General features: G+C 45.5%; 1 protein-coding gene across 2 annotated transcripts in view; it reads right to left on the bottom strand.

Moving 5' to 3' along the window:
- Window positions 1-16,970, bottom strand: part of HYDIN (HYDIN axonemal central pair apparatus protein) — a 443,140-nt gene that overhangs the window by 266,256 nt on the left and 159,914 nt on the right. For both annotated transcript variants that reach the window (XM_059713716.1, XM_059713715.1), the window contains exons 10-11: window positions 7,824-7,923; window positions 1,437-1,555 (exon numbers count right to left, since the gene is read on the bottom strand). In XM_059713716.1, coding sequence (XP_059569699.1) covers window positions 1,437-1,555; window positions 7,824-7,923 — 219 coding nt within the window. The remainder of the gene's footprint in view (window positions 1-1,436; window positions 1,556-7,823; window positions 7,924-16,970) is intronic.

The following is a 16,970-nucleotide window of genomic DNA, read 5'->3' as shown; positions in this document are numbered from 1 at the left end:
AGCAATAAGGCATCGGCATTAAAAATTCAGAGAGCAAAATATTTTTGTAAGGAAACACCTTGACATGTCCTTTCCTGCCATACCCATGCTTTCAAAAACGTCCAGTATGATGCATTGCCTCATTTAATACCTCTTTAGGTTGCTGTGTTTTCCATTTGTGCTAATATTTGATGCCTTTGTAGGGGGTAAATGATTAGGACGTTCCTTTGCAGAAACTCTGTTTCTTAACGATTCTTAAAGTCCTTGCTGCAAACAGTGTGAAGGCTGGGGAGGGATTCATGGGCAGTGAGATGTATTAGGAATCATTTGCAAAGAACAATTTTGAAACAACAGAGGAAATGGTATTCCCTTAATCTTAGGAATTACAGGATATAGTGAACAAGAGGGTTGTTTGCAGCAAGCTTCTGGGAAGCGGAGTTCAAATGCAGCAACCTTGTTGCAGCTATGGTGTCGTCTTAATAATCACAGCACAGTGGGACATGAACCAAGTCAAGAGCTGTCTTTTATATGCAGAGTAGTGGCTGCATATTAGGGCTGTGTGAAATTTTGCTGGCTGTTTCGTTTTGACAGTGTTTCGACTCATTTTGAGGTCAAAACAGCAAAATTGAAACAAAAAAAGGGCTGCAAAACAGCCTTGAAACAAAACAAGGCTAGTTGAAACGTTTTGACCATAGTGCTGGGGAAATGAACTCAGCCCACCTGGGCTGACTTCCCATCCCCCGGCACTAGATCACGCTGGGGGTGGGAAGTCAGCCCAGCTGGGTTGACTCTCCATCCCCCACACTAGATCACACTGGGGCTGGGCTGACTCCCTCCCCCAGTGCAATCTAGCACGGGGGATGGGGAGTCAGCCCGCTTGGGCTGACACGCCGCCCCAGCACGCTCTAGCACTGGGGATGGGGGAGTCAACCCAGCTGGGCTCACTTCCCATCCTCAGCAGAATGTCGAAACAGCCTTTCTGTTTTGAAAAAATAGAACAGCTGTTTCGAATTGAAATGAAATTCGATATGGAATGCTGTTCCGTCGAAACATTGAAACTCAAGGCGAAACGGAATGGTGCCATTTTGCACAGCTCTACTGTGTATGCATACTGTTTTAATGTTAAAAGTGCTTCTTATTCCACTAAACATACCTGATCTAGAAATCCTATAAGAAGGATGTGGCAAGAAAAAGTGCCTTCCTAGAAGCAAGCTGCAATCACCACTTCACAAAGGAATACACACCTTCCAAAGGCACGATTTTCAGAGCCATTCAGAAAGCCCTGAATGTCTCATTTGGAGGTTATACTGAAGACACCAGCTGCACTAGCTTGAGTTACCTGAAGCTGTGGAGTGCAAGAAGCTCCCTGATCTGCAGAGTTACTTCCCTTGACTGCAAGGCTGTTCAGTAAGGAGTTAGGATATCTGGTGTACATACGCCATGGGCCAAGTGCTCACCTCATAACTGTGTGTTGACCCAACGAAGATCTTCCCAATATCTAGCTGGTCAAAACTGAAGATGAGCTTGGGACCCATTCCTTCCCCTCTGATACGCAGGGGGAGCCGGGTCTCACGGCCTATGAAGAAGATCAGATTTTCAGTAACAAGACTCAAGGGCAAGAACTGTCAGATGGAAATGGCCCATCCAGTCCAGGATCTTGTCTCTGACAAGGGCCAGAACCAGCTGCTTTGGGAAAGTACGGGAACCTCCAGAAGATGCAGGTGGGATAATTTGTCCTCATGTTGGTCTCATGCTAGTCTTTTATGTTTAGAGGTTGGTTAAAGCCCTGAAAGTTACAACCTAGAAATTACTTAAGAACCATGAAGCATTGGCCATTTCTTTAGGGTGTGATATGTACCACAATAATTTTGGCTATGTAAGTCAGATCTTCCAAGGAACTGAGGGGCAGAATCTCAAGTGTTGAGCTCCTATTTAGACTCCTAAATAAGAACCTAATCTTCAGAGATGTGCAGCACTCAGTTACGGCCATTGTGAATGTCAGTGATTAGAACTTAGCGTTCAGTGCACTGAGCCTTGGCAAAGTCTTTCCTCGGTTACAGGTGGTATGCTTTTAAGTACAAAAGACCCACGCACAAGTCCAGGATTCACTACAAGGGGGCATGGCATGCTGCCCCTTCAGCAATGGAGGGGGGGAGCAAGGCATGGCTGGAGCCACTCCTGCCCTCCTCCAGCTGGGGGCTCCAGGGAATAGCTATATGGGGAGCCAGACTCAGCTAGGTACAGTGGCACTAGCACACAACTTTCTTCTTCTAGCCCCTACTCCCTTCCTGCCCTCCTCCCTCCCTCCCCGCCTCTGTGTTCCATACTGGCTATGAGCAGGCTCTGGAAGGAGGAACCTGCATGATGCTGCTGATGTTCCCTGCTAAACCTAGCACCCTGCACAGCTGCAGGTGTGGCTCTGGGGCTCCTCCTGGATTTGAATCAGCCAGGGACAGTAGTGGTAGGGGCAGAAGGGAGTGTATCCATATTGGCACAACCCCTGTGGATCCATCCCTGAAGAGACCAGATTGGACATATACCATTAGTGTCCCCTCACCCCATAAATATAAGCCATCTATCCTGTATTTGTGCCTATAGTTTATAAGTTGCTAATTTTCCCATATTGGCCTGTTAAAGATCTCAAAACAGAGCCTTTGTGTTTTTAGGCTATTTTGAACCACTGGAATAGCACAAAGCATGTGAATCACAGCCTAAGATCAGTCCTTGCAGTACAAGTGACATTGTAAAGCTCCAGAGAAAAATCATCTTCCTATTTTTTTAACAAGTTACTTTTGTTTCAAGCTCACAATTTATTACAAATCTGGGATTAAAGGAAATAACATTTTAGATTCTTCTTTAACCCTCCTGTGTGATGATTTAAGACCAACCTGGATTACTTATTATTGAAAGAAAGGATTGTGATAGTAGAGGTTGATTGTATATATGACTATAAAATCTGCCCTGTGATAGTCACCTCTCAAGGCTTTGAGACCATAAAAAAAACAAGTTCTCATGTGAAAGATCTAAGGCTATCTGATTACCTCCCAGCTAGGAAATATGAGTTGTGAAGCCTTTGTTTTATACATTAAATATAAAGATATAATGTTGAAATAGATATAGCAAAAGTCCAATTGCCCACTGGCAGAGAAGAGACTTATATTTCACAGGCCTGATATTAATTAGAGGGCTGAGTATCTATATTTCATAGATACTGCAGAACTGGCTATATCAGGAACTCAATGTTGGACGTTGTCAGAATATATCTCCATATTGCATCAGTAACAGTATAAACATCATAAAAGAAAGCTGAGGCTCCACTGAAGCCCATGGGAGCTCTGTCACAGATTTCAGTATGTCCAGCATTCAAGTTTTAGCAGGTTGTGGAAGGTTAGCTGTATCAAGGGTACAGATGGGAGATGAATGCCTTGAAGGGCACTGCAGTAAAGTACATTCATAGCATTCTTCCCCTTCAGATGCACTTTCCAGTTCTCTCCTGAAGTCCCAAGAAGACCCTCCTTTTATTCTCTCTGTAACAGGAGGGATGTCAGGGTCACCATGCTCTCCCCTGCCGCCTCCTTTACCGTGCCAAGCTGTCGGCTCGCACCCTCCTATTCTCGCCCGCCACGATTTCGATTGTATATATTTTTATAGGGAGGCTGCCTTCCTTCTTCTTGGCCACGGTTGTCCTGTTACTTCGAGTTCTTCTCCGGTAGTGTGTTTTCCATACTCCTCAGCCTTATGGGCTATGCATGGCTCCTACCACCCCAATACCATGCCCCAAGCCTCGCAGATGTATTAGACGTTGTTAGGCCTCTCTGTTCGCGCCCTCTCTAGCGCTCGGGCTCTCCAGTCCCATCTTTCTCTCTCTCTCTCTCTTTCTGTGCCCTTCTCTCTGGGGGCCTTCTCAACAGTGCTGCCCTTTTCTGGGGTTCACCACAATGCTGCCCCCTTTTCCGAGGCTCACCACGCCCGCACTGGGGCTTCTCAACAACGCCCCCTTCTCTGGGGCTTCTCAACTGCCCCTCTCTGGGGCTGGGGTCTATGTACCCTGTATGCAGCGCCCTCACTGATGCTGGGGTCCCCACACTATTGTGAGTCCCCTATGAGGCCTCCTCCATCCCCTAATAGCCTCGCCCAAACCACCAGTGTAACCAATAGCAAACACAAACAGTAACATAAACACCAGCCTCTTGGCTACAACATAAATATAAGCCACTAGCTATAACTATGCCCAGGCCTACCGGGTTCTCTATCCTACCGCGGTGACCAATGCTTCTCCGGCATTCAGGCTTGGCTTCTCTTTTCTGGTGGAGAGCTCCTTCTTCCTTAGCTGCTAGTAGGGACCTGCCTCTGGCCTCCTCTCTGTGCTTTATATAGGAACCAGGGCCTGCCCCCTTCAGCTGGCTAGGCAGGTGCGGGTCATTATCCCACTAGTTGCCTCAGCACCCAGCACCTGAGGAGTCTTCCCTGCTCTCTCAGTAGCAGGCACCTTAGTGCCCTGCTACACTCTCAGAAGTTTCCTGAAGCCCCAGGAAATTATTTATCTTATTCCTTCTATTTTGAAACTCACACAAAGCTGGCCTTCCCCTCAGATACAAAAGATAGTTATGTTCAGAATCTCTAGGCACTGCCTCTCATCATGTCTACCTACAGTGGGACATGGGAAGCAAACAAAGACAGACCCATTCTTCCTCTTTCCAGGGAGCTGAGAGTTTTCAGCAGCTCCAATGTTCTAGCCTCTGATGACCAAATCAGAGACCTGAACCTGGATACTGTCCTTAGTAGTGAACTGTACTATGGCTATTGGGACTAGTTAGGTATGTTGTGTAGACATCCAATGTGATAAATGTAATATTTATGGTGGCCTTACATAAAAAATTCTGAACCAGAGTACTGCATCACCCTGGGGTGCCTTGAGATCCTGTCAAGGATGCCGTGGGGTGCCCCACCATGTTAGCACTATTAAGCACAATGTTAGCAAACACAAGTCACAAGATAAACTTAGAGATTTCAAATAGGAATCCATAGTGTCAAGAACATTCTGCCCTGCTGTGGTCTTTCCGAGTTCTCTGCACCAGAAGAATTGTTCTATAATTTTTCTATAGTCAAAAGCAAGTGATAACTAAGAGATGGTATTTTCTGACACATGTCTTGAGTCTATCATGGGGTTCCTTGACGCTAAAAAGGTTAAAAGCCATTGTCACTTCCTTGCTTTTACATGCTTAAACTTCATAATAAATAATGTGATACACAAAGATCTCATCATCACTTAATAACTTTCACTATTTTTTAAAACAAAGCTTTATAGAATCTGCTGTGGTTTGTGGTCCCCCCCTCCTTTTTTAACTACCGTGACCTCAAATAAATGTCCACTTTACAATTTAAGAAAACAGGCTAGACAAGTCATGAGATCATGAAGTTAGAAAAGTGAGTATTATTAAACTTTGGAATCTAAAAAAGCTTTTTCATCTCTAGAACTAAGGATTTAATTTAGAGTCCAAACCTGTAAGGGCTCCTATGGTAGTACTTTACAACAGAAATTGGTCATAACCCTAGATGTAGAGCGGTTACTGCATTTTGTTAATACCTCCCTCCCTAGGTACAGAATTCTGAAATGTGCTGTGTGGAGCTGCTGGGAAAGTAAAAGTTTCCATGTTTATCCAGAAAAATCTAAAAATGAATGTGTATTATAGTGTTCCCAGCCTTTTCATGTTTGCTTACTACAAACACTGATGAGTCAAGCTTTACTTGTATGAATATCTAGAAACGCTTATTCTGAGTTCAAATATTTGCTGGAAGCAAACTTCAAGTCATCTACCTACTAATCTGTCAAATTTACAGGTTAAATACTTTGTTCATTAGTTCAGTAAGTCAACAGATCCAGGGACATTAATTAGTAATTAACTAAGGCACCTGCAACTATTGGCCTCCTACACTCATTCATGTGGGTGCAGGAATCAGGGCCAGGTGTAGCAAGAGATGCAATTACTCATAGCAAGCCAATTGCAAGCGACTGTGAGCCATGCACTGAAGAAATTTGTGGAGATATATATATATATATATATAATACAAAGAGCAGGAAAAAGAAAGTATTGTTATCATGGATTTTTTCAGGCAAACAGCTTTGCCACAGAACGATTAAGTTACTTGCTTGAGGTCACACAGGGGGTCTACAAAGATCTGCTGGATTCAACCCTGGAACCTTACCCACACGACTTCTCCTTTTGTTAACTACAAACTATTTATCCTGATGTAGATTTGTCATTATAAAGCGGGGCAAGATGCTGCAGGACAAACAGGCAGAGCTGAGCATCCCACAGCACAAAATCATGCAGGATGCGGAGACTTGGTGGAACTTCACATACCTGATGCTGGAAAGGCTGGTCAAGCAACAGAAGGCCATCCATGAGATGGCCTTGCTTGGGGAGATTGGGTTCAGTGGTCCCCTTAATAAAACAGGGTGGGATACCATCTTGCAGATTTTGGTGGTCCTCAAGCCATTCCTTGAGGCCACAGAGAGGCTCAGTGCTGGCGATATCCTCCTGAGCCAGGTGATCCCTGTAGTGAAGGAGCTTGAGAAATGACATGGAGAAGTTCCAGGGGATCAATGTTTCTGGCTGGGGCAAGCTGCTTTCACCAGAGGAGCAGACACTGGTGAAGCAGTTGAAGGAGGGCATCAAAAAACGGCTGGATCCATTACAGTCCAGTATGGTCCACGGGCTGGCGGGCATGTTTGACCCGAGGGTGAAGGGGAGCGTCTGTAGTAGCAAAACCCTCAATCACTGGACAGAGGTGCTGGTGAACCGAGTCAGGGAGGCAGAAGGGCAGAGGCAAGGGGAAGTGGAAGAGGGGGATCCATTTTTCTGTGCCAGTACTCCAACCACAAGCCAATCTCCTCCACCACAGCTGCTGCTAATGTGGGTCAAGGGCATGGCTTCAGTGTTGGGGTCCTGAGGCACAAGACCCCACCATCAGGCAGGTAGCATGAAGGCCTCGGTGGCTACATATCTCACTGAGGATGTGGAGCCACTGCACTGTGACCTCTTGGCCTATTGGGCAACCCGCAGTCAGATGTGGCAGGATCTGGTCATGGTTGCCTAGGAACACCTGTCCTATTCACTGACCACTATTCCAAGTGAGAGGGTGTTCAGCATTGCTGGTGATGTTGTGACACCCCACCATACCTCTTTGGATCCTGGTTTGGTGGAGCAGCTGGTGCTCCTGAAGGTTATCGTCCCACTGCTGGGGTTCCCCAAGCTCCACGTGCAGACAGAGTGCCACCCTCCTCACTCTGTACCTATCTGCTTTTTTAACTTGCTTTCAGAACCTTGAGGTACACTTTCACAGAAACCCCTGCACCACTCTGCCCAAGACCTGGCAGACCTCATGCCCGTATGAGGGGCTACCATCCTGGCTGTTTTCATCCTGCTCTGCCTTAACACACACAAGTGATACGAGTTTTGCTTTCAACAGTTTGAGGCATACTTTCAGACACCCCTGTACCTATCTCCTTGAAGCTTGGCAGGGTTCATGCCCTCAGAAGGGGCTACCATCCCTGCTTTTTTTCATCCACATCTGCAAAAAAATGACAGTTATAGGGTATTTTAGTGGTTCCCCATTATAGTCTATGGCCGAATCTTCAAATTGGTGCCGGATCTCTGAATCCAAATACGCCAGATCGAATCTGGACAGTGATTCAAATCACTGAATCGAATCACTGTCCCTCTGAATCAGCTGAATCCAAATCCAAAGTGAATACCTGCTGCTTCACACAGGCCTAATAACTGGGTGCCTTGTACTAGGCAGTATTCCTTTTCCTTATTGTGCAAGTAGGAATGCTGTACCTGAGATATCACAGTAGACTGTTTGCTGATAGACTCTGGCTTCTCGTGGTTTAAAAATCACATTAATTTCAGCTGTAGAATTAGGCCAAACATCTCCTTCCTAAAACAAATGAAAGACACAAACAGTTATTGTAGCATTTAAATTACCTTAGAACAGTAAGGTCTTATTTTGGTGTTCACAAAACTGAATGCAAAACCAGAGGCAGATGCAAAATCTGCATGTACAAATCCTGAAGCCTATTTGAGGCTAGGCTAAGATCTCTGTGCCTTACCTTACATTAGGTAAGTTGGCTGTGAGCATGCATTTTATCAGAGAGTCTGATCAGCAATCTAGTATATGTTTTCCATCTCCCACTACTATGGTCCTAATTTAGGGCACTTAACACATTGTAGGAACATCATTTATACCTGAGGATAAACATATCAACAAAAATCTCTTTCTACTAATGGCTGCTGTTACTATTACAGTTGTCTTTTTTGGCCCGAATGGCTAGCTAACAATCGGGGTCATGAGATGTTTTAGTTAAGAGGAAAACCTGATGATGGAGTCACATATCTTTGATACAAAGCTGTTATAAAGAATTTACTGAGTTATTTTCCTTAAACATAGGAGATGGTTTCTTCGCTCACAGTTCCAAGCTTCTTTCAGCATCACTCAGCCAAGGAAGACAGTGTAGGAGCTTTTACTCAAGGCCAAGCTACCAGGCCTTCTGTAACTGTCTCTGATATTCCTCTCTGGGTGTGTCTAGTCTACACGTGTCCCTAACTGCGCAGTTGTTACTGTGCAGCCATTTAGTACTTGCATTAGCTCCAGGTCTAAAGAAGTTTAACCTAACCCACAACCTTACAAATTGTTGTTCAGGGTTGAGCACCACAACAAAAATCTCTGAAAACTGAAAGTTCTCAGTTATATATGAGAGAGAGAGGGAGAGGGAGAGGGAGAATTGAAATATTTTTATTAGCAAACTTTGGCCTGATACTGGGTAGTTCAAGTCTTTAAGTAGAACAGGAAGGCCTCAAACACTGTTGAAGCCTCAAGAACTCCTGCAGTATAAATTTTAAATAATCAGAATAATTCCCATGAACTTAAATGGGAGAGCATGCAGCATCTCATAGAATTGCCCCTGTAGAAATTAAAGAAATATGACATGGTGAGTTATTAGGCTGCAGTTTCAAGTAATTCCCTGAAGCATACTATGCTTTTAGCCTGGCTAGAAGTGAACAGATTGGAAAGAGCAAAGAACAGAATATGGATAAAGTCATTTCAAATACAGAAACAAAATTATGAAAAATGGAACAACACAAAGCCACTTGGATTCATTTATAAACCTACTGCAAATATCAGCTTAATCAAGTGTACTTCCCAATGCAGGTTTCTACCCAGCAAAATGAATAGCATGAAACACTATTACATCTCCACCCTGCTGCCCGATGCCACGTTAGAGATATTTAAGAGACCAGCTTTGGAAACCAGCCATCATTTCAGCCCATTATAAAGCTACTGGGCTCAATTTTGATATCACACTACTTCAATAGCTTCCATGGAATTACCTTAGGTTTCTATACGTTTAACTAAAAGCTTTTCCACTGTCACTAAACAAAACAAAACTCAGGCCAAGGTCTTTGAGAGTTTATTGTAGCTCAGGAGTTCAAAGCAGAGACAAATGATAGATGTCCCTGGTTTAGTTAATGAAAGTCTAATAATTCATGAGTGTTCTTCATTCTACTCCTCATCCAGTTTAATATTATTAATTCTATCATTTCATATCTCAGCAATCTATTTCCAGAGAAGGTGCGAGTATATACAATTAATTTTATTTCCCCACACTGTCTACTGTACAGATGTGCATCTTAACTATCTGGCTTTATAATCTCTCTTTAAAATGGCACTGTATAGGCTAAGTGGACCACTAGTAACATTTGATGCTCTATCCTGGTCTGGTTGCTGTGATCCTCAGAGAAGAAAGCTACAGAGACTATTCATTCCCCGAGGAGCACAAGGAGTACTCTGCATTGCTTGCTATCAGCACATCAGTGGAATAAGAACTCAGACACTGCCGCTTTCAGAGAGCATCACCAGAACCTTGCTTGGCCTGAGGCACCGTAGTTATGCAATAAGACTGGGGAGAGGGTGTGTGTGTGGGGGTGGGGGGGGCGGGTGTTCCTTCAGAAGGAATAAAGCCAAGTATGGTTGGAAGATGAAAGTGGCCTTATTTTAACACTGAAATCATAAGGAACCCATGGCATACAAGGGTTTAGGTTGTAGCCGTGTTGGTCTAAGGACATAGGCAGACACGGTTCCTTGGGTGAATTTGATATCTTTTATTAGACCAACCCAAATGGTTGGAGAAGAGTTATTAAGCAAGCTTTCGGGTTCAAAAACCCTTCGTCAGGCTAAGGAAGCTTCAGCAGTTGCTGCGTGCTCTTCCTGGATGGAATGAAAAGACCATCCAGGAAGAGCACGCAGCAACTGCTGAAGCTTTCTTAGCCTGACGAAGGGTTTTTGAACCCGAAAGCTTGCTTAATAACTCTTCTCCAACCATTTGGGTTGGTCTAATAAAAGATATCAAATTCACCCAAGGAACCTTGTCTGCCATGGTATGCAATTCATTTGTGGATCCTCATATACAGAATGATAAACTGGCACAGCAATAACCTAGGATTATATATTCCAGGGATCACAGGCAGTAATGTCTGGACCTGTGGAAACCCATGCTGTTTTGGGGCTTCACAAAGGCAGGCATGACACAGCTGTGGACATCCAACAAGGTAGCCTCCAGACACTAGATAAGTTAATTCAGAGCAAATGTCCCTGGCTCAGCAGGAAACAGCATCACAACATTGTCCCTGGGAGTCCAAAACAAACTAAATGCTGAGTCTGTTAAACTCTGAGCTTCTTATCCCTGTCAGACCAAAGTCCTTCCAATCAGGCAATCTGTTTTCCTTCCTGGAACCAGGAGCTGTCCCACACCCCCAACCTCCGGTGAATGGCCTGCTTTTCTTCTGGAAGCCCAGCTCATGTTTATATTTCAGGACTAACAATTTACTTCAGGGCAGGCATTTTCCCTCCTCTGGAGGGGAGTACGGTGACTCCCTTTTCTTTCAGGGACAAGTTCATCCCAATGCAGCAGGCTTTATAAATGCTAAAAAAGGAGTTCTGTCAGTGACACTTAGTTTTTTAGACCAACCTTTCCAAATCTGGCAATATCCTTTTCAGTTCCATATGGTATGCTGAGCAGTAGTGGAGGCATACACTACCACGGAACACACACCTTCATAATGGAAATTAAACACATTTTGAACAACCCATTAGCATAAAACCAAAACCATCAGGCCCATCCCAACCTCACACTATATGATCCCAATGATTCCACTGATTTCAGTAGGGTTAGTTCTAATTCATACTCCTGTGAAATCCAAATCAGGCTGGAACAGTTAGGGATCAGTCTTTCTTTCATTCAGGACAGTGGCAGAACTCCCCAGAATTTTAATGGTACAGGGTCAGAGTCTTTGACTGACTGCACAATAAAGTGCCTTATTGCTGTCTATTTAGTCTGGATCATGAGCCAATTGTACTTACTGGTCTGTTTATCTGCTCCACTCACAAGCACACGGGCCTTAAAACCTACCCTCAGGGTAGTTTGCACATTACTCAAAGGCTGACAGGTATAATACATCTCAACTTAATGAAAGAAAGTGCAATGTAACTGTAACAGGTTGCTTTCCCCAGTGCCATCTTCCCTGTTATCCATGCCCTATGTGGGGCACCCTTGGAGTCCCCTTTAAGGTTTCTTGTGTCCCGCTCTTTACTCACCTGCCACGTCTTGATGGAAATTATTATGTTGATGTTCTTGAAAGCAGGAGATTGCCTATTGTATTTCGTATGTCGGGGTCTTTCGCCTCCATAGGCCTTGACCCCGGTCTTTCTCCAGTTAGGCCTCCCCATCTCAACCCACCAAACAGGGTTTGACTCCGAGGCTCTAGCCCTCATTCCTGCTCCAGTCTGGAGCCTGGCCTAGAGGTCTAGCCACCAGCCCCACAGCTGGGCTAGCACAAGTTCAAGGCCAGCGGACAGACTTGCTTAGTCGGGCAAAAAAAAGATTAGAATGGCACATCAAGTGTTCAAGGCTACCCTGGCCTTTTAAGGTCGTGCCTTCTGGTGCTGGGGTCAGTGCACCCCAAAACCCTGTGCCCCTCTGGCACCAGGGCCTATGTACCCCAAAAAGCTGCACCCTCACTGGTGCTGGGGTCTCCACTCTGTGGTGGGCCCCCAAATGAGGCCTCCTCCTTCCCCCAATAGCCTCACCCAAACCATAATCCTCTCTTCCAGCCTTTGGACTGCTCACCAAGCCTCTCATGGAGCTCTGGGATGCACTCCTTCCCCTTTGGCTGCCAGCCCTCACTGCTGCTCTCCCTAGGGTTTTTTATAGTCCTGGCCTGCCCCTTCTGGTCAGCTGACTAGCTGGCCAGGTTCAGTATTTAACCCCCTCCTTACCAGAATTCCATGCCCAGAAAGTTCTGGCCTTAAAGGGACGGACCCGTCTTCTAGTGACAGGGCTAGGGTTCCCTGTTACACACCCCCCTCTCTTCTCCGTCGTCTGGGATCTTTCTGAACCCTCGACCTGCCTTCTAGTAACAGGGCTAAGGTTCCCTGTTACATACCCCCACCTCTTCTCCTTTGTCTGAGGTCTTTCTGAACCCTCAACCTACCTTCTAGTAACAGGGCTAGGGTTTCCTGTTACAGTAACACATAAGCAAAAACAAATGTATATAGAAAAGAAAGAAAATTAAAAAATTGTTGCCCTGATGAATACGTATCTGCTAACGACAGTATGATTTTCTAGTCGAGTGGGTTTAGCTGACTTTGGGTTTTGATGAATTCCAAGGCTAGCAGATTTGTGACAGAATCATGACTGACATCGGGATCTTACCATCAGGAGTGCAGTAATGGCAATACATCACACAGGCGAGGATAGGCAGATAGACTTGATAGGATGTGTGGATCTATGTATGGACACGGTGCCAAGAGCCAGAGACAGACATATTAAATAGTCCTCTAGAGTCAACATTGGTCTCTGCAACTGTTCTGTCTTGTTATTAGTTACCCCCCAAATGACTGCAGTTTGTTTCCCCACTGTTAAAGATTTGGGTATATATAGTGACTGGTATGGGAAATTGTGAACTATATTATGTCTCCTAAAATAATGCAGTCAAGATAGATACACGCAAGTTATGGTGGCTATCTTAGACTCACATTTTGGGTGCCTGAATTCTTAACCCAACATGTGTAGTAACAGTTCTGCCCATGAATACCAATAAAAACATAATGCATCAATGGAATGTAGAAACGAACATTAAAGGCTTATAAAAATAGCACCTTTCACCTAAAGATTTCAAAGAACATCATGAACACTAGCGAGTTCTGTTTTACAATCCAAATATGAGGAAAATAAAAATTCTTCCCTATTTTACAATATGCAGAAACTGAGGCCCAGCAGCATTCTTGACTAACATCACCTGGCAAATTAGTGGCCGAGTTGGGAATCTATCCCAGTCCCCATCACTGTGGTACCTGAACACCTCACAAGTTTTAACACATTCATCCTCACCACACCCCATGAGGCAGGGCAATGTTACTCCCTTACTGCAGAGCACAACGATGAGACGCACAGGGTGCATCTACATGTGCATTAACGTGCCCAAGTAAGTGTGCATTAAGTTCAGTACCTGTAATAACAGGTACTAAATGTGCACTAACCAGAGCTACTGCACAAACAGCCCAGGCACACACCTTTTTCGTGACGCTAATGCGTAGTAGACTAATTCTACTGTGCACTAGCAGAATAGCGCAGCTTTTGCCATGACGTGCTAATGCACAGTAGAATTACTCTACTGTACGTTTAGCATCCCATGTAGACGCACCCAGAAAAATTAATGGCCAGGTATTTTAAGGTGCTTAGACACTTAACTCCATTGCAGCCAATAGGAGTTAAATCATAAAATCATAGAAAATTAGGGTTGGAAGGAACATCAGGAGGTCATCTAGTTCAACCCCCTTCTCGGAGCAGAACCATCCCCAACTAAATCATCCCAGCTAAGGCTTTGTCTACCTGGGTTTTAAAAACCTCCACGGATGGAGAGTCCACAACCTTTCTGGGTAACCTGTTCCAGTGTATTACTACCCTCCTTGTGAGAAAGTTTTTCCTAATATCTCACCTAAACTTTCCTTGCTGTAACTGCAGACCACTGCTCCTTGTTCTGTTATCTGCCACCACTGAAAACAGTCTAGCTCAGAGGTGGGCAAAGTCCAGCCCATGGGCTGGATTGGGGCCACAGTGGACTCCATTTCCCAGCAGCCCCTGCCCACATTGCTGCGGCTAGTTTCCATGGAGGCCCCAGTAGTGGTGGTGCCATGACAGCACAGGACCAGGGTTTCCATAAAAACCGGCCCCAGCAGCGCTGGCAGGGTGCACGGCTGGGTAGGGAGCTGCTCCGGAATTGGGGCTGGGATCTTGCAGTGGTGACAGTATAGTCTGGAGCTGGGGCAGAGCCATGATCCGCTGCCTGCATGCCCCTGCCCCAGGAAAAGGTGAGTAGCCAACAGTGGCAAAAGAACAGGTTAGGGACTATTTAGAAAAGTTGGATGTGTACAAGTCCATGGGGCCAGATGGGATGTACCCAACAGTGCTGAGGGACTTGGCCGATGTGATTGCAGAGCTGCTGGCTATCATCTTTGATAACACATGGCAATTGGGAGAGGCTCTGGATGACTGGAAAAGGGCAAATATAATGCCCATTTTTAAGAAAAGGACGACGGAGGATCCAGGGAACTACAGATTGGTCAGCCTCAGCTCTGTCCCTGGAAAAATTATGAAGCATTTCTTCAAGGAATCCATTTCTAAGCACTTGGAGGAGAACAATCAGCATGGATTCACCAAAGACAAGTCATGCCTGACCAACCTGATTGCCTTCTATGATGAGATGACTGGCTCTGTGGATGCAGGGAGACCAGTGTATGTGGTATACCTTGATTCTAGTAAGGCTTTTGACATGGCCTCCCACAACGTTCTCACAAGCAACCTAAGGAAGTCATCCAGTTTTCAAGGATAATGGTCAGTGGCTCTGCAGTTACATTAGCCAGCTCCTACAGTACCCTCAGATGCATTGCACCTGGCCCCATAGACTTGTACGTGTCCAGCTATTCTGTATAGACCCTGACCTGTTCTTTCACCACTGTTGGCTGCTCACCGTCTCCCCAAACTGTGCTGCCAAGTGCTCTGGGAGATGACCCTGCCTGTGGAGACTGAGGTGAAAAAGGTATTGAGTACTTCAGCCTTTTCTGCATCATCTGTCGCTAGGGACCTACACTTTCCCTGATCTTCTTGTTACTGACGTAATTGTAGAAACCCTTCTTGTTCCCCTTCACATCCCTTGCTAGCTGTAACTCCAATTGTTCTTTGGCCTTCCTGACTTCATCCCTGAATGCCTGAGCATAATACTCTTATACTCATAATACTCTTATACTCCTCCCTATTTATTTGTCCAAGGTGCCACTTCTTATAAGCTTCCTTTTTGTGTTTTAGCTTACTGAAGAGTTCCCTGCTAAGCCAAGCTGGTCTTCTGACATACTTGCTAGTCTTCCTGCACTTTGGCATGGTTTGGTCTCGTCTCCTCAGTAAGGTTTCTTTAAAGAACAGCCAAATCTCTTGGATTCCTTTCCCCCTCAGACTGGCCTCCCAAGGGGATCTTGCCCATCAGTTCCCTGAGCTAGTCGAAGTCTGCTTTTTTGAAGTCCAAAGTCTGTACTCTGCTGCTCTCCTTCCTTCCTTTCTCAGGATCCTGAACTCAATCATATCACGGTCACTGCTGTCCAAATTTTCATCCACTACTACTACCAAGTCTTCCTGTGAGCAGCAGGTCACAAAGAGCACAGCCTCTAGTTGGCCTCTCCAGCACTTGCACCAGGAAGTTGTCCCTGTGGCAGAATACCATCTCTGTCTCTCCCCAGACTCTGCTATCTGACAATTAGGTTACCATGGTCACTGTAGATGGCAGACTTTTCTGGTCCCATCTACTTCAGGTAACCCTGAGTTGTAACCTGAGCTGGATACATTCCTGAGGGAGTGGGGAAACCTGCTCCCTCTGCCTTCATGATTGGCATCACATACCTGGGTGAGGGGCTTAAGCTCCCTATTGTTCTAAGCAATGCCAGCATGACTGGGAGGGAGCTAAAGACTCTGCCAGTCTACCTGGCAACCAGTGATGAATTTCAAATTGGTTGGCTGGCAGCCAACAGTTGCTGACCTTCATTGGACCAAGTAAATTAGGTCATAAGTGCTATATAAGTGAATGACTGCCCAGGAGGAGGGGCAGTAGCTATGATGAAAACTCAGAGAGAAGCTGGACCATCTGAAACTCTCTCTCCCTCTTGAAACTCATGATCAATGAACTGTTTACCTCCAAAGGGAATCTCTACCTGCCTCTGGATGATACTTGTGAGTAAGCTACCTGAGATCTAACTAGATATATAGCTTGCAGTAACTCAGGTGTGTGATCAAAGACTACCATGCCACTGTTTGCTCTAAGGTATTTCTCTGATATTGCTCTACCTTGTACCCTATTCCAAACCTACTCCTTGTAACTAATAAAGTTTTCCTTTGTACCTAGTGTGGGAGACTTATGGGAGAGGGTTTAGATTATGCCTTGGGGTTCCCTTGGTTTGGGTGACTAGGGGAGACCACTATTTGTGCTTCAGACTGAGGGAAGCACCCCAAGTTCTTGTAAAGTACCCTCAAGTACTACTAGGCCTATTTCGTAGAGGGCTCCAGTCCCAGATCAGTCCAGACTTTGGGTGGTGGCAGCATTACCCCCAGGCTTGTGGGTGTGCTCCAGGAAGGGGGTCAGTTGGACATGAGGCACCCCCAGGAAGGCACTTGGAGCCTGGAAGGTAGTTGGGCGCAGTGAGGTGGGTGGCTCAATGCAGGAGCACCCCTACTGGCCCACCACAGTCCCCAACACATGCCAAAAACTTCTTGGATTGCCTGTACACTGCTGTATTGCTCTCTCAGCAGATGTCACAGTGATTGAAATCCCCCATGAGAATGAAGGCCTGTGATCAGGAAACTTCAGCTACCTGTTCGTAAATTT

This window comes from Alligator mississippiensis, chromosome 10 (genome assembly GCF_030867095.1).
Source record: "Alligator mississippiensis isolate rAllMis1 chromosome 10, rAllMis1, whole genome shotgun sequence".
Classification (NCBI taxonomy): Eukaryota; Metazoa; Chordata; order Crocodylia; family Alligatoridae; genus Alligator; species Alligator mississippiensis.
This window is presented reverse-complemented; position numbering and strand designations above follow the sequence as displayed.